We start from the raw sequence: 23,918 nt of genomic DNA, 5'->3' as shown, positions 1-23,918 counted from the left end.
GAGATAATAGCCATTTTGGTTAGAACTGACTGAAAATAACTTTGTAAGTTTAAAATGATACTAAATATTTTTTCAAGTGTCCTAATAAATTCCAAATATTATCAAATTATCTCAAGGCACCCCTGGACTGCCGTCACGGCACCCCAGGGTGCCCCGTCACCCACTTTGAAAACCCCTGCTCTAAACAACTGCACTGGGCGCTTGAACGAACGAACAAATGTACAGTCAATCAATAAATATGAATGCACAGTGAATATACGACTATATGAATATACTGTACATCTATCACAAGTGAATGAAAGAATGAATATCTAGGATTTACAATTTATCATCAGTGAGTATACAGGTGGATATATGCAGTATAGTCTAGATCAGTGTTTCTCAAATGGGGGTACAGGAGAAAATAGGAACATGTATTTGGTATTTTACTGTGACAAAACATTGACAGTCTGTGTGAACCTGCTAATCTGCAAATTGTTAAACCAGTACAACCGTTATTGAATAGAAAGCAACGTTTAATTTGCCATTATGCTGTTTTATTTTGAACATATTGTCATGGGAACTGGACTTTTGATGTGCATTTTATAAGCAAAATGCTGTAGTCAGGGGAAGGGGTTACTTGGCTCCAGAAATAAGTATAAGGGGTTACTGCAGCCAAAACAGTTTGAGAACCAGTGGTCTAGATACTATACAGTACATAATCACTATAGAATGGTGCAGAATACAGCAGGGGAGAATGCCTCCACATTAGAGGGGGAGGTCATCTGGGCAAGAATGATCTCAATGACAGGAAAAACTAGTAGTAAGGGGAACATAAGAAAATCTGTTACCAAGAAATTTCTTCACCAATGTGTTTCTAAAGGTGTGTAATAATATGTACTATGTCCCAATGTATGAATGAATGGAACATTGTAAGCGCTTTGAGTTCGCAGCTTGCTTAGAAAAGCGCTATAAAAATGCAATCCATTATTATAATTATTATTACTAAAAGGTTGAAATTCAACTCCCAGGGGAAACCTCATAAACACAAACACAAATCATTTTTTTCATGAGGTTTCCCCCGGGAGTTGAATTTCAACCTTTTAGTACATTATTACACAACTTTAGAAACACATTGGTGAAGAAATTTCTTGGTAACGATTTACTTCGCAGATTGGTCAAATATATATCTTATAAAATCCCCTTACTATAGAGGGCAGTGCCAACATATTTTAGACATTGTCCCACATGAGATGTCCACCATCTAAGAAAAAATTACATCTAGCAATTATAAACAGTGATTATATGAATAAGTACCATAAATTAACAGTGTACACACACACACACACACACACACACACACACACACACACACACACACACACACGATGAATGCATATACTTACAGACTACCAACAATTAATACAAGAATGGATGTGTACAAATACAGCAAATTTGAAAGAAAAAAGCACATTTTCAAAGAATGCGATGGTGCATCAGCTACGTTCACATTCGTCCTGCCTCACCTTTACAAACTGTGAAATGACCCGCTGTGACACACCACTGCTTCCTGCTGTCCTGAGCTGATGCCTCATCAGATAGCCCATGGCCCTGATCCCACTGGTGGCAATGGGGATCTGGATGGACAGGGGACAAAGACACATTAGTGACCGAGGCAAAATCGACTGCAGTTACCAAGCGCAATAAATGCACATACTGACAAGCGGATAAAAAGATTGACATTACTTTACTTCACTACAACATGTGAGATAACAGACTATATAGGATAGCAGCAGTAGTACAATACAGCAAAAGAGGAGGCCGCTTTATTAGCCTTGAGGAGAATTTATCTGGGCAAGAATGATCTCATGGACAGGAAGACCTAGAGGGCAGTGGCAAACTAGATGTGGTTTTACATCCAGAAGTCACCAGAGCAGGGACGTGCTGTCCATTGGGAAAAGCGGGACAACTCCCGAACGGCCGGTTCATTCCCGGCCGGCCATTAGGAAAAAATTAAAAATAAAATGTCGACCTTCGTTCCAAGTTTCAAATTTGTACATTTTTTTCGCAAAGCAAAGCCCTACTTCATCATACAAGGCCGTCACACAAAAGTAGTGAAAACAGCAGATCTACAAGCACATCATTTTTAAAATGATAAATACAAAACAAATGGTTTTGGACATACTAGGTTTCCACCCGACAACGACGAAATATAACTCATGTAATTGGCCCACTGGCTTGTCACTTATGATCTGAAATGGCAAATCTTTGAGTAGCAGCAGCGCTATAGAGAGATCTCTCTCTATAGTGCGCAATGAGGGCCTCTCCAACTCTTTTTCCCGGGGCTGAATCAGGGGCCCAGCATGTCCCTGTGCAGTGGCAGACTAGATGTGGTTTTATGTCCAGAAGTCACCCGATGTGTGTCTGCACACGTGCTTTATTGCACGCGACTATTCTCACCAGCAGCTATTTCAGAGCACATTTCTTGCTTGCATAAAGTAGCTGATGTGAAAGTATGTCATTATCAGCATTCACACCTCAAAGCCTGTATCAACAATATGTCAGACAAGGGAAAGTCACATTTGACAGATTATGTTCCATTCTAAACCTGGTTGGTAGGGCTATAATTTCTGTAGTGTTTTGGAACGGCAACAATGTTCAATGATTCAATATTATTTAGATATGTTCATCCTGGACTCGTCTTTCCAGGTATGGAGCTTATCATATTCTGATCAAACTGTGCATGTCGGAAACAATGCAAGTGAAGCAGCACCCTTGTGTGTCTGGTGGGTTCTGTGTGAGACATCGTCCCGCATCCCATGTTACAAAATGTTAACTAGTCTAATCGATTGGCTGCACAATGTTGAAAGTATAATTAAGTGATCATAAGTATTTAAAGTCCTTGGTGATTCGAATTATACAGATTGGATCATTTGGTATGTTTTAAAATGCAACCCTTTCATTTCCTTACTCTGTCAGCAGTAGCGCTGGCCAGGATGGCATCGTTCACAGTATCACTGTACTCGTCCGCACACAGCTGCTCAGGAGCCGACTTGACAGCGATGGCCAGGGCCATGCTTCGACCATGTCGCACCATCCAGTCCACACCCGAAATGTCAGCTAGTAAAAAAAGGGTAATTGAATCAGTGGAGTTGATGAAAACTGTCATAGTTTCACATACACAACATTACTTCTGTATGTGAATGCTTTAAATTGGATTTTAACATCACTGTTATACTTGTAACTGACCTTCTCCTTTGTTTCTTTCTCTATTCTTGCATCTTACAATATACATTTTGAAACTGCAAATAACATGATGAATTTCACCCACTCTTTTACATCTGCAAACGTGATGTGAATCTGATGCAGTGTTCATTTTTTCAGCAAATTTTGATTTAGTCTTAGTCTTTGAATAACACACCATTTAGTCTTAGTCCTGTCTTAGTCTTCTGAAATAGTTTTTGTCTAGTCTAGTCTTAGTCGACTAAATATCAAAACATTTTAGTCTTTTGGGGGATTTTGGGATTAGTCTTAGACTTAATTAGTCTTTGTCTTTTAGGATAAGTTTTTTAGGCTAAATATAACCACATAACTCTGAAGAAGTCATTGTCTTCTACTGCCTGTTACTTGGTCAAAAATAAACCATACATAAAATATGTATTTGACTTTAATTTCATTTGCAGTTACATACCAGTGTTAATTTGTACAGCCATTAGTCTTAGACTTAGATTTAGTCTTAGTCTTTTGAATAACACAAATAATAGTCTTAGTCTTCTGAAATTGTTTTAGTCTAGACTAGTCTTATCGACAAAATATCGAAATCTTGTAGTCTTTTAATCTTTTAGTCTTAGTCCACAAAATGAACACTGATGTGATGTGAGAATAAACCTGAGGTTGAAGTTGGAGGGAGAGAGAGAGACTATGGTGAGACATCTTAGGCTGGCTACAGACATTAAGGCACAAAGTTCTTTCAGAGTTCTGGGGGGAGGCGGGGGGCAGAGACAGCACAATTCAATCCCGATGGAAGTCACATGGTTTGAAGTCTGATGCGAGTCCTTTGGTGTTCTGTGGTTGCACAGAGCATGCATCGAACACCATCCAACTTGCTTAGAACAAGCACAGAGACAGTTGTAGGCGAGCAGTAGGGGGCAGACAAGCTGCACTTGATGAGACAGAAGGGCAGGGTTCAACTGCCAACCAATAGGACAGAAAGGCCATGATGCAATCCCACACAGCTGTGTTCACTTGTAGTCTGTGAGAGCCTGTCTGCACTGCAGTGACATGAAACCTCCATTTCAGAACTATAATATTATAAATACACACTAAAGACACACACTAAAGTTAAGTGTGTGTCACAGTAAACATTCGACAATAATAATGAATATTACAAATATTTCTTTACATGTCATACATAGTGACAGTGATGCCTACACAGATGCAATTGATTAAATGTGCTATTCATAATAAAATGTAAGCTTTTTGTCATGTACAGTGGTGGAAAAAAATACTCAAATTCATTGCTTAAATAAAAGTATCAATACTGAAAAACATACAAATACTTTGTAACAAGTAAAAGCCTGGAATTCAAAATGTATTGAGTAAAAGTATTAGCGTTGGCATCAGAATGTACTTCAAGTGCCTAAAGTAACTTTTTTTAAATAGCAGATCTACAAGCTCACAACGTGTCGCATGGCGGCACGCTGTGAGCTTGTAGATCCATTTTACGTGTCACCAAAAAGCAGCAGGTACTCTGCCTTCACCCGATGACAACTCCAAAAGAACTACATGGCCTAATACCATATCTGCTTCCTCCTCTAGTGGAACCGCCCACTTCCCGCAAAGCATTGTGGGAAATGTATTCTTCTTTCGAAGAGACTTTGTTCCAACTTTGAAAGAGCATCCAACTTTGAATACTAACCCAGTATGTGCTGAAGTAACACGCTTTTAAGCTCCTCTTCTGACAGGAAGGCACACAGCTCACCAACACAGCCAGCTGAGGACATACGAGTTGCATCCTACACACACACACACACACACACAGTTACAAATTAATTTAAAAGTGAGTGAAGGGGAAGCCCAAAACCACATCCTATCTACTTAGACATCCGGGTTTCAATTGTCATCTTAAAAGTCTATACCGCAATTCAACAGCCTGTAAAAATATCATAGTGTGTCTCTGTGAGAGACACCATTAATAGCTTTAGCTCACTTTTTCATGTAGTTCATTTGTTTGAATACATAGACATTGTTAAAAAGTAACTATATCGTCGTTGTCGGGTGGAAACCTTGTATGTCCAAAACCGTTCGTTTTTATCATTTAAAGAAATGAACTAAACTAGTGAAAACAGCCGATCTACAAGCACACAACGCCTCGCACCGCGAGGCGTTGTGTGCTTGTAGATCTGCTGTTTTCACTACTTTTGTGCGACGGCCTTGTCTGATGAAGCAGGGCTTTACTTCGCGAAAAAACGTACACATTTGAAACTTGGAGATACAAGGTTTCTGCCCGACAGTGACGATATGTAACTATAATAAGTCAGTAATGAAAGTGCGGAGCTCCTTAGGGTAACAAGCTACCAGAGCTCTATGTGATGCTGCAAGGCATCCGCTCGTCCTGTCATACCTCATCATGTCCCAACATGCCCAGTAGAGTGGTGGTGATGTTCTTGCGGATGGTTGGGTCCACCTTTGACCCAGCTCCTTGGATGACGAATCTTAAGGCTTGGAGCATGGTCTCCCTAGGATAGGGCACAGACAGAGCAGAGCATGTCTTTTTCTATAGCTATATAGGGACCAGGGACATGCTGGGCCCCTGATTCAGCCCTGGAAAAAGAGTTGGAGAGGCCCTCATTGCGCGCTATAGAGAGAGATCTCTCTCTATAGCGCTGCTGCTACTCAAAGATGTGACAAGCCAGTGGGCCAATTACTGTACATGAGTTATATTTCGTCGTTGTCGGGTGGAAACCTTGTCTGTCCAAAACTGTTTGTTTTGTATTTATCATTTTAAAAATCAAACCTCTGTTCGAAGTGGAGTGGTGAATCTGAGCAGCGTGCGTGCGTACGTGCGTGCGTGCATGCATGTGTGTGTGTGTGTTGAGTGTGCCTGGCCTGCACAAAACAGCGCCCCTCCTTTAACTAGTGTGTTGTGTGTGGCCACTCAAGGTATTGCCAGGCTACGGACACGGCCAGCCAGCCACCCACCCACCCACGGACATACCTGTCTATTGGGAGTGCTTTCACCACTCCAAAAATGATTTAAACTAGTGAAAACAGCCGATCTACAAGCACACAACGCCTCGAGGTGCGAGGCGTTGTGTGCTTGTAGATCTGCTGTTTTCACTACTTTTGTGCAAAGGCCTTGTATGATGAAGCAGGGCTTTGCTTTGCGAAAAAAATGATCAATTTGAAACTTGGAGATACGAGGTTTCTGCCTGACAGTGACGATTAACTTTGTTGGCCGCCCAGCCCCCAAAATGGAACGAAGGCCGACATTTTATTTTAAATTTTTTCCTAATGGCCGGCCTGGAATGAACCGGCCGTTCGGGAGTTGCCCCGCTTTTCCCAATGGTCAGCACGTCCCTGATAGGGACGTTAAGAGAAACAAAAAACTATACAAACAAGCACAAATAATAACAATACAGTACCAGAGGAGAACCACATCATTATAAATGTAGCCACCTTCTCCCCTCCTGACCTCCCATTCACCTCACTGGAATTAAACACTTCAAATGACTTCCCTAAAGACGCACCAGTCTTCTGCATACAGTATATGCCAGGGCTACTCAACTTAAGATGGCTCAGGGGCCACTAAGCAAAATACAAAAAGTCAGAGGTCCGCAAGAACAAAAATGACGGTCGTATTTTGGACATTTAGTCTAGACAATGATTTTGTAACACACTGCATGAGGAGTCTAAAAAATAAGTAAACCCACTAGAAAACAGACACATTTCCATCTGTAAGGACAAACCTCAAAGAACAAAAAGAAGAAATGATTAACGATGAAATCATTGAAATGATGAAGTTTCTTATTTTGGAACAAATACAATAGCAAAAAAGTATTGTATAAAACAAGACAAAAAATGTTTCTTAGTGGTTTTGGAGAGTAACTGAAAAATCATCAGAAATTATTTGTCCACACTGAAAGTATACAAAATATATTTTCTTTGGTATGACCATGGCGGGCCGCATAGACATGCTGCTGGGGCCGCAGGTTGAACAGCGCTGGTATATACCAAAGTTCTATACCTGACTCCTGAATCCTCTGCGTTACGGATAGCAGAGAGCTGCTCTGTGAAAAGTGGGTCCACCTTGGTGTGGATGGACACCAGCTGGCCCAGGGCCTCCGCTGCCCTGAGCCTCACAGCACGACTGGTGTCCTGCAGGGCCTTCAGGAAGGTGGTCTGGAGCTGGGGGAGGAAAGGCTTCAGGGCAATGCCCACCTAGAGGAAAGAGCAGAGTATTAACAGAGCTCCCACCTAAACCTATTTGATCAACGAACAAACTCTTTTCCTACAGAGGATCGCCCCGATGGTCAATTTCAACACACTGAAGACCATAGCTGGTGCAATAATCCAGCCCCTCTTTGACTACGGGGTCCATGTATGGTATTGTGACGCCCCACAAGCCCTAAAAACTAAACTCCAAACAGCCCAAAATAAACTAATTAGGGTCCTGCTTAACCTCCCCTATCAGACTCACCTCACCGCTACTCACCAGTTAAGAGTGGGGTGACTCAGAGTAGATGACAGAGTACAGCAACTTGCAATGGGCCTGGTGTTCTATTTCTATTTGTTTTCACTTTGTTACAAACAAGACAAATGTTTGCTACACAAGACAAGCGATGACAGAGGGGGGTGTCATCGATGATCTGTACTAGAGTGACCCAAAGTGAATACCTTTGAGCATTGATGAGCATTTGAGTAGTGATAAGATTCAGACCTTTGCCAGCAGCAGGGTGAGCGTTTCCAACAGTGCCGTCTTCACTGTGGAAGCAAAGCGGTCCCCTAGGATACGAATGAGTGGTCCAGTGATGTGGACCACCGATGGACGCAGGGCCTCGGGGGAAGTCAGCTTGATGATGGCTCCCAGGGCTTTGGCAGCCTCCTCCTTCTGCTCGGGGCTGCCCGTCAGCACACCTTCCCTCAGGACGGGCAGAATGCAGGTCACACCCTGTGCAGTAACAAGGAAGAACGGCAAGACATTGGCTGAGAACCTAACCAACCACTTAAAAAGTCCTTAAATTGTCACTTTAGAAATGTGAAGATACCCTCTATACACTTAAACTGGTTTGTTTACTGTTGAGTGAGAAAACAATGTTTCACATTAAGTTAATAATCTGGGGACCCCCCATAATAATTGGAGGGTCGTGTGTGATGTGATGACGTCATCAAACGGCAAAGTCGACTTCAACTCAAATTTTTACTGAGTCGAGTCATCTTGCAAAAATCACAAGTCTTTAATGCCCTAGTGTTGAGAAAATGAGACAATGCAATAAAATGTGTTAACACACAAAATGTAACACTTGGCTTACCTTCTTGGGCAGACAGAAGCCAGGCAGGTGTTGGCCTTTAACATCTGCAGTGACTGATTTGATGTCTTTATGCAGGTCATCGATCAGTGTCAGTTGGCTGCTGGCATCCAGTTTCTACATGGTACAAAAGATACTGACTGAATATAGCTCTACAATCTGATACAGACAAAACTGTAGTCAAAACACAAAATGATAGTGTGGATCTGACATCCTTCTACATCTGTATGTACCTGGGTACTATATCAAGTTTGATTGATTGATCAAAGACTTTATTAGAAGTTTGCATCCTAGATCCTAGAAAGCACTTGGCTATTTACACAGGAAACCACTTAAGCATCTCATAACATTGAATTACAGACGGATAGAACACAGTACTATGCAGTAGATGGTCTGAAAAAACAACAACTAAAGAAAACGGTGCAGAAAAATATATACAGTAGATATTTACAATAGAAGGGTCAGGGGAAGGCAAGGCCGGGCTAGGTTTGTTTTTACCAGTTACGAGTGGCTGCCGCCTTGGTTTTTCAAGGCAAGTGCTTCTGATTATGAGCATACAATTATAACGTAGACTTGGTTGCTTCCGATAAAGATCTTAGTACAGTTGGTAGTGGAAGCAATGCTCGTATTAGCATTAGCTAGGATAGCTAGCGATATGGAAAAATACAAGATCACGATATTTTCCCAAGCTGTATCACGATACACGATTTTATCACAATTCTTTTTCACCTTGGTTTTTATGGTTATTTTTCAAGTTACTTGACAAAAAGAAATAGACTCTCTGGGTTCCTTTTGGGAGGTCTAAATCGAACTTTACAAGTATCTAACTCTGACAGTATACAAATGAAACCAAATGGACCCTTACGGGTCCATTTGGTTTCATTTGTATACTGTCAGAGTTAAGTGGAGACCTTGACATTTTAAAGTTTGAGAACTGATGATTTTGACCAAAATGCAGGTTTAAATTGAATTCTACAATGAATCTCTGTATTTTACAAGGCTCCCTCAATTGTATCACGATATATACGATACCTCTGAAAAGGCATATCGTGGACACATTGTATCGTCTCAACGATAATCATCACCATATCGCCCACCCCTAGCATCAGCTCACCTTGGTGATGGAGTTGATGGTGTCCCAGCTCTGTACCAGGACCTCCGTGTTGGGGTCATTGAGCAGGCGGATGAGGCCTGAGAGCAGCGTGCGTGTGTGGACGCTGTAGTCCAGACGGGTACGGGCGAAGTAGGCGTTGAGCATGGTGACGGCGGCCCGCCTCAGGCCAGGGTCCGAGCCTCGCGTGGACTCCAGCAGGTCGTCTATGATGATGCGTTGGCCCACCTCGTCCTCCACGGACAGGATCACGGTTTGGCAATTGCACAGCTCCTGAAAAGACAGTGGAAAACAGAAGGCTTGAGCTGTGATACACCCTAACCCTAACCCCTAGGGGGTCCTCAGATTTACGACAGGGGGTCCTCCAAATCTTTGTGTGATAGAAACCTTTCTTATATGCATGCACGGTTCAAGTGGTTAAATATCTGAAAACAAAAATTTACATGAATCCAAAATACACTGATGATTGTGCTGTCAAACGATTAAACTCTATGGAATCTATGATAAGGTTGTGGGGGTCCCTGCTTCATCTTTCTCCGAACAAAGGGGTCCTTGGCCTGAAACCGTTGAAGACCCCTGTTGTACGGTAATGATTTACCACACACGACTGATGTTTACCTTTCCAGATCGAAACGTTGGTTTCTATTTAAATAAATCCTGCATCGTGGCTACGAGTGTAAAGCCTTTTGCAAAGACAGATTTATTTGAGACTTGGAGTTGACACGTTATTGAAAGCTACTTTAATAAAAGAGCATTATTGGAGTAAATAAGCCTGCGTTTTGTTTTACAGGGGAGTTACGTCACAGCACAGAGCTCGCAGTGAAATCAATGCCAGCATGGACGACTGGCTTTAATGTCAAAGACAAACGTAACGTCTTGTGTTTGGGAATATTATGGGCTTTACTCAGATGGCAAAGGTGAAACATTAAAACAATCGATTTAATGACAACGTCTCCTCTATTCAAACAACGGCTCCCTTTTAAAGGTCTGTGTCTGTGCTTGCTGTGACAACATCAGAGCATCATGTTCCATTATGCATTATCATCTTTAAAATCACAATAAAGTGGTTTTAAAAGCCTATAGGTCCTGAAATCAGTGAATAAAGGTAATGTAAATTTTAAAGAAATCGTTGGAATTGGATCGAAGAAACAGTATCCAACAGTAGCTGTACACAGTGTGTAATTTGGGTCCAGTTGTACACACAAGAGTTAAATTGTGTAGGAATTGAATTATTTTTCGTGTCCTGCCACCATTTTGGCCATCCCATATAGCCCGCCTTCTCACTGAAAAAAAAAAAACATGTCATGTTGAAAGAGACGTTTCAGTTTCTCAAGTCATTAAACTACACAAATTCATAATTGGGATCAACCGGTACCTTATTAACTCATACAGTGCCATCCGGCCACAAGGGGTGCTAGAGTGCCAGAAATTTCTCCATTGACCTTCTTTATAGCTTTCGTCGACCCTCTCCCAACTGGCTTTTGTTTTCACTCCGGGCAATCCTATGGGTGTCCAGAGGAGGAAGCTAGCTGACACGTAGCCAAAATGCTAACCCATTTAGAAGCCCGATCTAAAGCTATTTCAGCCGCAAAAAACTTTCTCTTTGGGTCTGGGGACACAATCCGGAGAAAATCCTGTCTAAAGATGTGATTTATTATTGGAGTGGGCGGCGCGAATACGGCCCGTGGATGGCCGAGTCTAAGTCCCGGCCAAGGATGGACGTCTAGACCGGGGCTTCGTTGAGGCCTCCGATAAAATAATTAATTTTATTAAATATCCCGGACTAGTTCGGGATAGGCACACTGGAATACGTCGCGCCGCCTACAATGAACATTTGGTGAACATTGGGGGGGGTCTAAACTTTATTTTAAACCATTTTCAATGGAATAAATCGTCGGAGCATCTAGCGTCTCTCGTTGGTGAGCGCTGGGCGAGCCGGGACCACCCACGTTGCTCCAAGCAGCTCGGGGTAAGTAAAATAGCAAATAAAAAATTGTTTTTGATCCCGAATATCCCGAACTAGTTCGGGATAGGCACTAAAAGGGTTAAAAGGTCTCTGCCTGATACGAGTTGTAGAATGGGCAATACAAAACAAAATGCAGTTATTGTTATGATGCAGGACTATTGCAGCACTTAACATAGAACGGCAGTTACCTGTGCTCCTTCCTCAGTGTCCAGCTTGTCTTTGAGGGAGGAGAGTAGAGCGGGCAGAATGACCCCGAGGTGGCGTGTCAGGGCGTCTCCCGCCACGGCGGACAGGAAGGCCAGCACACGCGTGTTGACCGGAGGAGCCGTCAGCTGGTGGCAGAGAGAGAGAGAGAACGGTCACATTACCTTGTTTTAGTTCAGTCACAAAGGGTCACAGACATTTACTGCCGATATGCACGTAATAGATACTATTAAAACCTTTTTCCCCCTCCTTTTTCTATGTCCATGAGTACCGTACCCTGTAAACCAATGGTTCTGAGGACACTGCACCTTGACAAGCACTTGGTATTGTAGGAGTTGAGGCATTGCATTTACTTTGACTCTGTTCTACAGACACATATTGCATTGTGAGCTTGTAGACTGTATACACTTATACTTGGTTTGTGTACTGTTGAGTGAGAAAACAATGTTGCTCATTAAGCTAATCATCTGGGGATCCCAACCCCTAGTTTGGGAACCACTGCCGTAAACTGCTATAAATTGGGCTGTAGGCTCGTCGTAAACCTACTAGATTAACTAGAACACCCAGCCACTTTGATTAGATGTTGCGTAGCTCTCCTGTAGTAGTACAAATCCTAAAAATTGTTTAGGCAATTCATGTGTTGATGTGAATTCTTTGAAATCCAAAAGGTCCAGATCTTTTACAATTTTACCAAACAAATAGCTGCTTAAATTTCTAGAGAAAAATAGTTTTTTAAACAATTATGTTTTTACATATTATACAGGGTAGGTTGACCGAGCATACAATGTCCCGTCCCTAACATGGCTTACCTTTGGTACCAGGTAAGGCAGCACAGAGCGACTCTTCACTGCCATCACTTGTTTCAATCCATCCAAGGCAAACTCAGCTGTCTTCTCGTCATCCTTTCAATACAATTTTTAAAGGTGTTAACATATCATTTATTAAAGTTATACCATGTAACTTTTTTTATAAAACAAATCTTAAAATGGTCCTAGCTGTTAAATCGCTAAAGTTTTAGAACCCCCACTCCGTTATTTTCAGCTTCTAAAGCCTTCTCTTTATATGTTTTCTATGATCCCTGCCCGGGACCGGTTTTCGCAGAAAAATTGCGCCATCACACTACCGGCCAATCACAGCGAGGGTTATACACTGCCGGCCAATCACAGCGCAGAACATACACTGCCGGGCTCTCTGGTGGGTTTAGGAAACACGCCTTCAGGAAGTACACTGCAGTGTTTACACTGGAGGAGTCTAGCATGTAACTCCCCAACCGCTGCTCGTAGAAGGACACGGGAGACCTCATTGAAAGCGAGGCGAGGCGAGGCGGACGCGGTGGTCTGACGGCCTGGTCCGCGAGCGAAAAACGGACGAAAAAAGCAAACGCGACTGCGGTTTGCTATACTGCTACAGACCACCAGTTGAGCAACTTACACAGTATAGCTTTAAATCATTGTAATATGTATAATGTACATCTTTTCACAAACGTATTTCTAGTATATGTATAATGTTAATAAGAAATCCAAGGGTCTCTGAACTCTACTGTGACCAAGTATTGACTAATGTGACACACTCAATTCAATTCAGTGAATTCAATGTGCAAATCTTTGAATATACATTTAAAGCAAACATTTGTAACTCAAATTTAAATATTTTGAGACGGGGATCCGCGGTCCGAAGGTTTGAGAAACACTGGGTTAATGGGTTCAAAGTGCAGTTAGGGCTGTCACAAATATTACATAATCGTCTAATCGCAATTATTTTGTGATAATCGTTTACATGTTGATTTTTTTTTATATATGTTCAAACATTTAAAAAATTGTGGAAATAGCAGATCTACAAGCTCACAATGCGTCGCGATGCGAGGCGTTGTGAGCTTGTAGATCGGCTATTTCCACTATCAATGTTCTTTTTAAAGTGTAAAGTTGTCAAATATGTCAGTCATTTCTTTGTATATTTATTTAGGTTATGTGTCATATCTACCATGTGCAACTTCAAAGCCTACAGGCCAAACGTAAATGTAATTGTCAACGACAAAAACACAATTAAATCGTTAATCGCAATTATTTGAGTGACAACTAATCGTCATGTAAAATGTCATAATCGTGACAGCCCTGAGTGCAGCTTGCCATGTGTTCCGACTCACCAGCTGCTTGAGCAGGGCGGGCAGGATGTCGTCCAGAGCCTGGTGGCCGATGGTAGCGTGGAGCTGCTCGAAGGTTTTGGCTGCAGCCTCTCGTACCTCCTCCAGGGGGTCGCACAGGGCCTTCCTCACCGTGGGCAGCAGGGACTCGGAGAACACCAGCACCTGGAATCAAAAAGCACACGTTAGGCCAGGGGTGTCCAAACCTTTTTCAAAGGGGGCCACATTAGAAAATATTAAAAACACCCAGGGGCCGACTATATCTCCGAACATAATGTAATTTGGACCATAGGATAGTCACATACATACAGTATGCATCGGACAAATGTTTTTTCTTTTTTAGTAGCAGATCTACAAGCTCGCGATGCGACGCGTTGTGAGCTTGTAGATCAATGATCATAGACTCAAATGACCAAGGTATAAAATAGGGCTAAAGTGGTTTATGTATGTTTTATAATACTAAAATGTATATCTGAAAAGTAACTTGTAACTAAAGTTTTCAAATAAATGTAGTGGAGTAGAAGTACAATATTTGTATCCCAGATGTAGTGGAGTAGAGGTAAAAGTACTGTTAACTGGCAATACTCAAGTAAAGTAGAGATACCTCAAAAATGTACTTAAGTACAGTATAAGTAAAATCTACTTAGTTACTTTACAACACTGATTTCATGTAAATATGAATAAGGACATAAAAGAAGCAAATGAAAGACCAGAGACTGACCGCATCCCTGCTGGTGGACTTCATGATCTCACTGAGGCCGATGCAGACCCCCTGTCTCTCATCGCTCTTGTCGGAGCGGAGCCCCTCCTCCAGGATGGGAATGATCTCTGGGAGAATCTTCTCTCCCAGTTTCCTCACCAGGTCGCCCAGTGTCCGTGCAGCGATCTGAAATGACAATAAATAAATACGTATAATCGTGTGCTGGGGACTTCGCCATGCTGGCTTGTGGTGGATATTTTTGTCAAGATTCTGTTTTTGCCATGGACATACCAAATGGTTAGAAAAAGAGCTAGCCCTAAATGAGTGGTTCTCAACCTGTGGGTCAGTCCCCAAATTATTTTGGGGGGTCCCCAGATGATTAACTTAATGTGCAAAATTGTTTTCTCACTCAGCAGTAAACAAAACAACATACATTTTAAGTGTATAGAGGGTATCTTCACATTTCTAAAGTGACAATTTAAGGACTTTTTAATACCTCTAAAATGACAAATTAAACATCAAAAGCGAGGCGTTGTGAGCATGTACATCTGCTATTTTCACAATAGAACTGTTATACAAAATGTAATGCCTCAACTCTTGGTGCTCCTCAGGGAGGGGGGTCCCCAGTTAAAATATGATTATTTTGGGGGTTGTGGCCTGAAAAGGTTGAGAACCACTGTCATAGACGGCTGGCTTCTTGCAGCGCCACGCCATAAAAAGGCATAAATATCAATAATGCTGATTCATTTTATTACACTTTTATCCCCACTAGCGGCGGGGCTCTGTGCATAGCTGTGTTGGCCTGCCCGTTCACCACTTTCGTCCAAAACAAAAGTATCTCGAAAACTACAGGCTTGATTGGCATAAAACCTGCCCTATTCTCCCCAGAAGAAGAGGATGAACTCTACTGATCTGTAGTGGGGGCCTTAGGGTTTTTTCGTGCTAATCAGTCTAAGATGTAGCCCAGGGCATGCTCTAATAATTTAGCTAGGGCGCCCGAGACGGCGACCTTCGGGGTCGCCACATCGGCCAAATCAAGTTGGGCTCCCATCGACTTTCTATACACTATACTAAAGGAGGGGGAAAAAAATCTTCTTTAAGTAGTATGTGAGGGGTCTAACTATGGGTTTGTCATGATCCTAAATCTATTGAAAGCATTTGTTTTGCACAAAAAACATTCCTTGGGCTAAAAATGGCCCCAACAAAACTGTGAAAAGTGATGACTCATCACTATTATCACTAAACCATCGTTTTGTGGGTCCGTTTTTTTCCCCAAAGAAAGTTTTTTGTGCAAAAAAATGCTTGCAATGGAGGATAGATTTATTTGATTTATTTGATAGAGGAAATATATATATATATATATATATATATATATATATCATGGAGAAACTGACACACCGCTTGTGGTTAAAGGAAGAACAAATGGAGGACAAATGGTTGAAATGGACAACAATAACATAAGAAATCTGACAGACGGTGGGGAGGGGAAAGGCACTTGAAGCAAGGGAAGAGCCTGGGTTGAGTATCATGGAATGTATGTCAATATAGAATTGTCATGTGAACAGATGTCAACTTTTATTTTGTATTTTGCGTATTTTATATTTGATGGTATTTTATTTTGATTTTGTGCTGTATGTCTTGTGGATGTTGTATGTCAAGGTCAGTGTATGTTCTGTTAAAATATCGAAGATCTAAGTCAGGGGTCTTCAACAGGGGGTCCGGGATCCCTAGGGGGTCCTCAGAGTTACTACAGGGGGTCCTCCAAATCTTTGTGTGATAGAAGCTTTTTTTATATTAACAACTTGAACCCTAGCGTCCATATTCTGAGAGCTTAAGCCAAAAATAGCCGATCTACTAGCTCACAACGCCTCGCAGCGTGAGGCGTTGTGAGCTTGTAGATCAGCTATTTTCAGCAAAGACGTTTGGCGTAGAGGGGAGAAAGAGCAAAACAGAGTGAAATGTCAAGTTAAGTATTGACGGTTCAAGTGGTTAAATACCAATCTGAAAACACGAATTGACATGAATCCAAAATACATGATTGTGCTGTCAAACAATGAAACTATTTGGAATCTATGAAAAAGTTATGGGGGTCCCTGCTTCATCTCTCTCTCTCAGCCAAGGGGTCCGTGGCCTGAAAACGTTGAAGACCCCTGATTTAAGTGATAAAAAAAAAAAGTAGAACTGTAGCTGTACTGGGTAGCTCCCTGTTGTGAATGTGTTCCATCTTGGTGAGTGTGAATAACGGCATTGCTGAAAAAAAAGAAACCCTGGATAATGCAAATAAATAAAACCATAAAAAAAACGGCCTACTTCTGCTAAAAGTAAAATATGTCAGTGGCGATAGTGGGGTGTCGCTCTCCATTCTGACATGTCGCCACTCCGAAATTGACTTCTTATTGTCAGAGTGGCGACACTTCCATAGGGGTTAAGTTTAGGGTAAGGGTTAGAGATAGGGTTAGTGTCGGAATGGAGACATGTCGGAAAGGAGACATGTCGGAGTGGCGGGGTGTAACCCAATAGTGCTACCGTACCGTTCTCTTGTCAGGGCAGGTGGAGGCCAGGAATCCCAGCAGCAGGGTGAAGAGCGTGGGGAGGATCTCCCGGAGCGTCCGCGGGGTGTTGGTCACCACGATCTTCCACACGTGGAGGGACGCCTGTCTCACCACCAGCTGTGTGTCTGAGCGTCCCATGTAGAGACCTGAGAGGACGCGGTTACGCCGCTCCGGACCAAGGGCGCCGATGATGGCCTGTAGGAGGCGGGCCGGAGCTGATTAATTAAATCATCTCTTTACAGATATATTATTTCTTTATTTATGTGTTGGGATGCTGGGCAACCACACTAATTAAAAGCATTACAGCAGAATGCACACCTTGTTGGATTGAGCCGTGCCAAAGTTGTCGTCCTCGGAGGCGGTCTCTGTTGTCATCTTTCCTGTCACTCCAGAGATATGGAACAACAGATCACCCAGCAGCTGTACAGAGCTGAACCTGTGTCCCAAAAGCAACATCTGTCAGTTATCAACCATCCCAAGTAAAAGGATAAGTCAAGGCCAGAGACAGACTGTTGCATTATTTATAATTTCAATGAAAACAGTCATTGTCCTTTTTCCTGGAACGATTTTATGAAGTGACAACGATTGATTTTTTTAAAATCTCAAATTCCCTGAGCATGCGCATTGCTTTGTTTTAACTCGAACGTTCTGAAGGAGATAACAATAATTATGCTTTAAGTTAACCTTAACAGAAACCAATGTTAATTGGTAAGAAATGCCTACACCAGGGTTCCCCAAGGGCCGAATTATATCTAGGGTACCAAGCCGAGGGCCACAACATTGCAGGGGACGACGGTCGTCCCCGCTACTCCAGCGACAGTTCAGATATCGTCGTTGTCGGGTGTAAATCTTCTATGTCCAAAACCGTTCGTTTTGCATTTATCATTTTAAAAATGATTTAAACTAGTGAAAACAGCCGATCTACAAGCACACAACGCCTTGCGCTGCGAGGCGTTGTGTGCTTGTAGATCTGCTGTTTTCACTACTTTTGTGAGACGGCCTTGAATGATGAAGCAGGGCTTTACTTTGCGAAAGAACATACAAATTTGGAGATACTAGGTTTCCACCTGACAACGACGATATACTAGTGTTGTTGCTGCTCTTATACCACCATTATTACTGGGGTTGGTGGGGGCCTGACAGTAGCCCCCCGCAGGCCGCATATGGCCTGCGGGCCGCCTATTGGGAAACCCTGGCCTACACTATTGCGCAGTGAACTGCTACATGAATACAAGGATTGATTCTATAAATATTCCAGTTACATAACCGTCATTAATTCTGTATGTGCTAGCATAGTTCTGTCTGACCTGATTCTCCACAGATCATCAAACAGGCCCTGCTCCAGCTCGGGCAGCAGCAGGGCGATGGCTGTCTCAGCATACATGCTGATGATGCGTTGGCCAGCGCGCAGGGCTGTGTCCCTCACGTACTCGTTCTCGTCAGCCAGAGCCTGGGTGCACAGGAACAGAGGACATGCAGTTAGTGGGATCCTGTATGGCTTAATGCATAGTGCATGGCATGGAAAAGACTTGCTCTCTGCATAAACTATGAGACAGAGACCCATCTCTCTATGCTCAAAGTGAGGGGTGAAAAAAGACACTTGACTATTGTAACTCTCTCCTCACTGGTCTCCCGGCATGTGCACTTAAACCTCTCCAACTGATCCAAAATGCAGCGGCACGACTGGTCTTCAACCAGCCAAAATTCTCACGTCTCCCCCCTTCTCCGCTCCCTCCACTGGCTCCCGGTTGCGGCCCGCAACGAGTACAAAAGACTAATGCTGACCTTTAAAGCAGCCAAAGGTATAGCTCCTCCATACCTCCAAAACCTGATCAACCCCTACACCCCACCCGTTCACTTAGATCAGCCAACACAGGGATGCTGACAGAACCCTCGCTAAAGACCCCAGGACAAAAATCCACTCGTCCTAGACAGTTTGCCCTCCTGGCCCCCAAACTGTGGAATAAACTCCGTCACACTTAGAACTACAGACTCAATCCCTAGCTTCCGCCGTGGACTGAAGACTCACCTCTTCAGACTCCACCTAAACCCATAGCACTACTGTAACACTCCCCCTTCCCCCAATGACCATCATTGACCATACATGAAGCTAGACTTATTTTAGGTTTTAGAAGTTTTTTATTAATTAGGTGTGTGGCCTACCTATGTTATTGTTTTTCTAGATTGATATTCCTATGCATTTGTTATATTGTTGTTAATGTACTGACATATTATCTTGTGCTTATTATAGTGATGTGTATTACCTGCTTATTGTAAGTCGCTTTGGATTAAAAGCGTCTGCTAAATGCCTAAACTGTAAACTGAGACAGCTATATTGTTATTGAATGTTGAAACTAGTTATCGCTTGACTAATGTTTACAACATTTTTTAATTATTCTACTTTGCACAAACTTAAGTCACTCCTTGGATGGAATATGACCTGAATGCCTGGAATAAACTGCGCTGCCGTGCCCTTACCTTGAGAATGCAGGGGATGATGGGTCCAACATAGGGCGTGAACCTGTCTCCAAAGGTTAGGGGCAGGTAGATGAACATCATGATGTAACCGTCTCTGACGTGAGAAGCGATGTCCACCTTGCTGGCTGTCTGCACCACATCTGGCATCAGCTTATCCAACTTCTCCACGCCCAGGCCAGCCATCACCTCAGCCAGACCTGTGGAGGAAGGCCAGACGGGTTATGGAGGAAGGTCACTGCTTAGCCTTACATTCAGGGGGTGTCACAAGGGGGGGGGGGGGAAGTGGGACTGAGTTACCAGGGCCCAAGGTGGAGGGGCCTTCATTATTTTATACTTTACCTATTGAAAAATAGCAGATATACAAGCTCACAGCGGGACACAGAGTGCCGCGCTGCGAGCTTGTAGACCTGCTATTTTTGAAAAGTCGTGAAAATGTGTGCAAATCTTTGAATATATGTATTTTTTAAGCCAACATTTTTAACCAAAATTTTGCTTCTGGAGGGTCCCTGGAACTAAATATTTTGAGATGGGGGTCCGTGGCCAAATACATATCATTTTGGGGGTCCTTCACATGAAAACGTTTGAGAACCACTGACATAGAAACATAGATTTTTCGAAAATAGCAGATCTACAGGCTCGCAGCGCGACACTTGTTGCCGTGCTATGAGCTTGTATATCTGCAATCTTTCAATAGTTAAGCACAAAATAACGCGTAATAATGCGTTCCCAGTCTAAATGGGTTAAACCCCCTCCCCCTATGAAGAACATTCATGGGGGGCACCGCACTCCGCAGTGAATCCTTGTACCCAGGGCCCAGAATTTGGTGCGACACCACTGCTTACATTCGTTTCACAAATGTATGCAACTGGTGTGCTAAAGTCAGGGTTCCCACACATTTTTACCAATACATTTCCAAAACTTTTCCATAACTTTTCCAGAATATTTAACCCGATTTCCAGGACTATATAACAATAATTCAGCTCAATAACAAGTCGCTTACTCCTATGCGCAATGCCCAAAGACAGGTAGTGTATGCCAGTGGTTCTCAACCTTTTCAGGCTGTGACCCCCGAAATAATCATATTTTAACTGGGGACCCCGGCACCCTGACGAGCACTAAGAGTTGAGGAATTTTGTATAACACGTTTAAGTGTCTGACGTTGCGAGGCGTTGTGAGCGTGTAGATCGGCTATTTTCACAATTTCTGCCTCAAATATTTGACAATTTGGCCAATGTTTAATTTGCAAAGACAATGCATAGCTATTTTTTTCCAGGACTTTCCAGGACCCTTGATCAATTCCAAAACTTTTCCAGTACTGGAAAAATATTTTTCTAATTTCAAAATATTTCCAGGAATTTTATGACCGTGGGAACCCTGTAAAGTGAACGCTCACCTTGGGCAGCTCCAGAGCGGTCCACAGAGCTCTGCTCCGAGGCCAGGGTTTCCATGAGCCAAGGCAGCAGGTCATCAAAGGCCGTCTCTCCCATGCCCTTCACCATGGCCCCGAGCGCCTTGGCCGAGACAGTACGCACCTGGAGAGGAGGTCAACACAACTTAGCATTTGGTTCCATGTTTACAGGGCATTTTGAAATTCGGTGTGCTACCTTACGTACCTCTGGTACCGGGTCCAGCAAAGAGGTCTTGAGTCCAGGAATGACGCTGGGCAGGTATGGAGACAAGTCCTGTAAGCGAATGCAATCAGACACTCAGTAAGACTCTCTAATCGGGAGATAAGCGCCGTCAAGACACTTAAATATAAGACAAAAGGATTCTGCTCATAAAATCCCTCACTTCGCACCTGAAAAGTAACAGTATTGGACAGACAATATCTATGACATCATATGACTCCATATTTGGGCAGACAATATCTATATATTTGGGCAAGGTTTCAGCAATGCGAACACCATTCACATGAGATGGCTTGACACTGAGAAGAGTCTAGCCAATGACGTCATCCACGCTCAAGCTAAAGATTTTAGTGAGATTGTAGCCTAGTGACAGTGTGCACAACACGATAAGTTCTGGACAGACGCTCTTATAGACGGATATCCTTTTCAGAGCCACACCGTACAAGTAGGCCGGGAGTGCCTTAGTGTCGCTATCAGCCACTAACACACGGGAGTCTGTCCCTGTTACAACGCGCTAGACCCCTTGGAGATGGATTGCTGAGGTGGAGCCTCTTCATTTCCTCAGAATTTAATTTGACTCTATGTTACATATTTATAGGAGTTATATTAAGTCATTGTTTCGCAATGGGGACGGAGTGCAAGAACACGGCTTCTAAGGACAGCTTTTATCCAACCGCTGAGGACATTCAGAAGTGGATGTGCAGTGCTTTCGACATGGCTAAAGACGCCCTGGAGAACGGAGAGGTTCCCGTGGGATGCCTCGTTGTCTACGACGACAAAGTGGTGGGCAGGGGAAGGAACGAGGTCAACAGGACTCGGAATGCCACCCGCCACGCCGAGATGGTGGCCCTGGACCAGGTGCTAGAGTGGTGTCGCCATGGCAACATGGAGCCCAGGCGTGTGTGCGAGAGCGCGGTGCTGTATGTCACCGTCGAGCCGTGCATCATGTGCACGGGGGCCCTGCGGCTGCTCAACGTCCCGCTGGTGGTGTATGGCTGTGCGAACAGCAGGTTTGGAGGATGCGGCTCTGTGCTGGATATCTCCTCAGCACCGCTACCTCACACTGGCACCCCGTTCAAGTGTGAATCAGGCTACAGGGCAGAGGAGGCAGTGGCCATGCTGAAAACCTTCTATGAACAGGAGAATCCAAATGCACCCAAACCGAAACCCAGGAAAGACTGAGGCTGTGACACCCCACCACATCTATTGGCTGGGATTACTGTATCATCACTTTTGGGTTTGTTTTTGAAGCGGTGAAAGCCGCTTCCAAGGAGTGGCGTACATGTTTTTTTTAGGATTCCCATAGATTCTCAAGGAGTGGCTTTGTCTGTCCCGTACATGTCCAGTGCATGCAGAATTGAGGATTGGTCAAGCTTCACATGACAATTTGGCCCTCCAGACAAAATCATTCATTCATTCAGAATTCATAAAAATATAGAACTAAAGCACATAGAAAGTATAGATCTAGAACACAGAATGTATAGATCTATAACACAGATTTCATAGCTCTAGAACACATAGAATAAAAATTTGATTTTTACATTTTTGGGTGATTGCTTTTGTCAGTGTGGGAGCCTTTTCAGTTTATTCTTGACTGTAGTATTGGCCTCTTGTCCCACAAAGCTTGGTCAATGTGACCCTGGGCGACCCTTTTCTCGGGGCAAACGGACAAAGTCAGATGTATGGAGCTGTTGGCTCCTACAGGAGCACCGCTCAACATAAGAAATAACGTCATAAAAAAAAAATAGGAATCTCCATTTTCTTTTCACAGAATCATCTTTTATATATATATATGTATATTTATAGTCTGGATGGACAAAATGTCATTTGAAACCTCACCAAACCTAGAGGATGGTCTGACATTTTGGTCGATAAATAGTTATATATATTAGATATACTATCATACCTAGATGGAATTCAGTTCCCAGTGGATTCCACAAGGCCATTATGGTATATATACATAGCTAGGTTGCAAGGCTGGTCAATAGATACAGCCGATGAGGTCAGCAAATTGCTGGAGATTTTAAGACAGAATCTCAGAATTATGAGAGATACAGTACTAGAGGTTTGTGCCCCCTTCTCCTACTTCTCCTGTTTTATAGTAATGTAAAGTATTATGTTGTTGGCACGGTGGCACAGTTGGTAGCTGTCGCCTCACAGCTAGAAGGTCCTGGGTTCAATTCCTGCCTCCTTTTGTTTGTATGAGTCTATGTTGTCTGCCGACATACCAGTACCACCGTTAGTTAGCATCAAGAGCTATAAGCTTCTGCTTGCCCTCTTCAAGTATGACACAGTCAGCTACTGCTGTCTATTGGACACCAGTCCCTGTTGGCATTTCCCTTCCTGAGACATGTCCTGGACCCCTTCTCCCCAGAGGATTCGGATTATGGGATTATAGCCGAGTTTCTCATCCTTTTATAGTCTATTAGAGGTGACGTCATCACTCTGTTGATGACGTCACTCTTTGTTATTTCAACTGTTTCCCATTGGATGACATCACCCTGTGTTTTTCAAAGGTTTTCCCGGTTTCAGCTTGCACTTATTGATGGTGACGTCACCAAGAATGCTGGTCCCTCATTGGCTGTTGACAGAGATGATCACGCCACTCTTTTTCAAGGGTTTTCCCATTGGA

The 23,918-nt window shown here is 43.2% G+C and overlaps 2 protein-coding genes across 2 annotated transcripts in view; one reads left to right on the top strand and one right to left on the bottom strand.

Annotated features, from left to right (window-relative positions):
• Positions 1 to 23,918, bottom strand: part of gcn1 (GCN1 activator of EIF2AK4) — a 76,666-nt gene that overhangs the window by 3,759 nt on the left and 48,989 nt on the right. The window contains exons 38-55 of the mRNA XM_080739320.1: positions 21,272 to 21,340; positions 21,052 to 21,190; positions 19,659 to 19,855; positions 18,488 to 18,630; positions 17,499 to 17,616; positions 17,160 to 17,375; positions 14,650 to 14,814; positions 13,932 to 14,093; positions 12,598 to 12,690; positions 11,773 to 11,916; positions 9,622 to 9,891; positions 8,511 to 8,624; positions 7,919 to 8,149; positions 7,226 to 7,419; positions 5,603 to 5,717; positions 4,898 to 4,994; positions 2,951 to 3,099; positions 1,506 to 1,616 (exon numbers count right to left, since the gene is read on the bottom strand). Coding sequence (XP_080595446.1) covers positions 1,506 to 1,616; positions 2,951 to 3,099; positions 4,898 to 4,994; positions 5,603 to 5,717; positions 7,226 to 7,419; positions 7,919 to 8,149; positions 8,511 to 8,624; positions 9,622 to 9,891; positions 11,773 to 11,916; positions 12,598 to 12,690; positions 13,932 to 14,093; positions 14,650 to 14,814; positions 17,160 to 17,375; positions 17,499 to 17,616; positions 18,488 to 18,630; positions 19,659 to 19,855; positions 21,052 to 21,190; positions 21,272 to 21,340 — 2,727 coding nt within the window. The remainder of the gene's footprint in view (positions 1 to 1,505; positions 1,617 to 2,950; positions 3,100 to 4,897; positions 4,995 to 5,602; positions 5,718 to 7,225; positions 7,420 to 7,918; positions 8,150 to 8,510; positions 8,625 to 9,621; positions 9,892 to 11,772; positions 11,917 to 12,597; positions 12,691 to 13,931; positions 14,094 to 14,649; positions 14,815 to 17,159; positions 17,376 to 17,498; positions 17,617 to 18,487; positions 18,631 to 19,658; positions 19,856 to 21,051; positions 21,191 to 21,271; positions 21,341 to 23,918) is intronic.
• LOC308295354 (tRNA-specific adenosine deaminase 2-like) lies at positions 21,911 to 22,468 on the top strand (the record flags this gene model as incomplete). The annotated part of the gene is made up of 1 exon (XM_080738406.1): positions 21,911 to 22,468. The coding sequence occupies one exon, from the start codon at positions 21,911 to 21,913 to the stop codon at positions 22,466 to 22,468; it is 558 nt and encodes a 185-aa protein (XP_080594532.1).

This window comes from Nannobrachium achirus (assembly GCF_963921795.1).
Source record: "Nannobrachium achirus genome assembly, chromosome: 12".
Taxonomy (NCBI): domain Eukaryota; kingdom Metazoa; phylum Chordata; class Actinopteri; order Myctophiformes; family Myctophidae; genus Nannobrachium; species Nannobrachium achirus.
The sequence above is the reverse complement of the archived record's forward strand: the minus strand, read 5'-3'. Positions and strand labels throughout refer to the sequence as shown.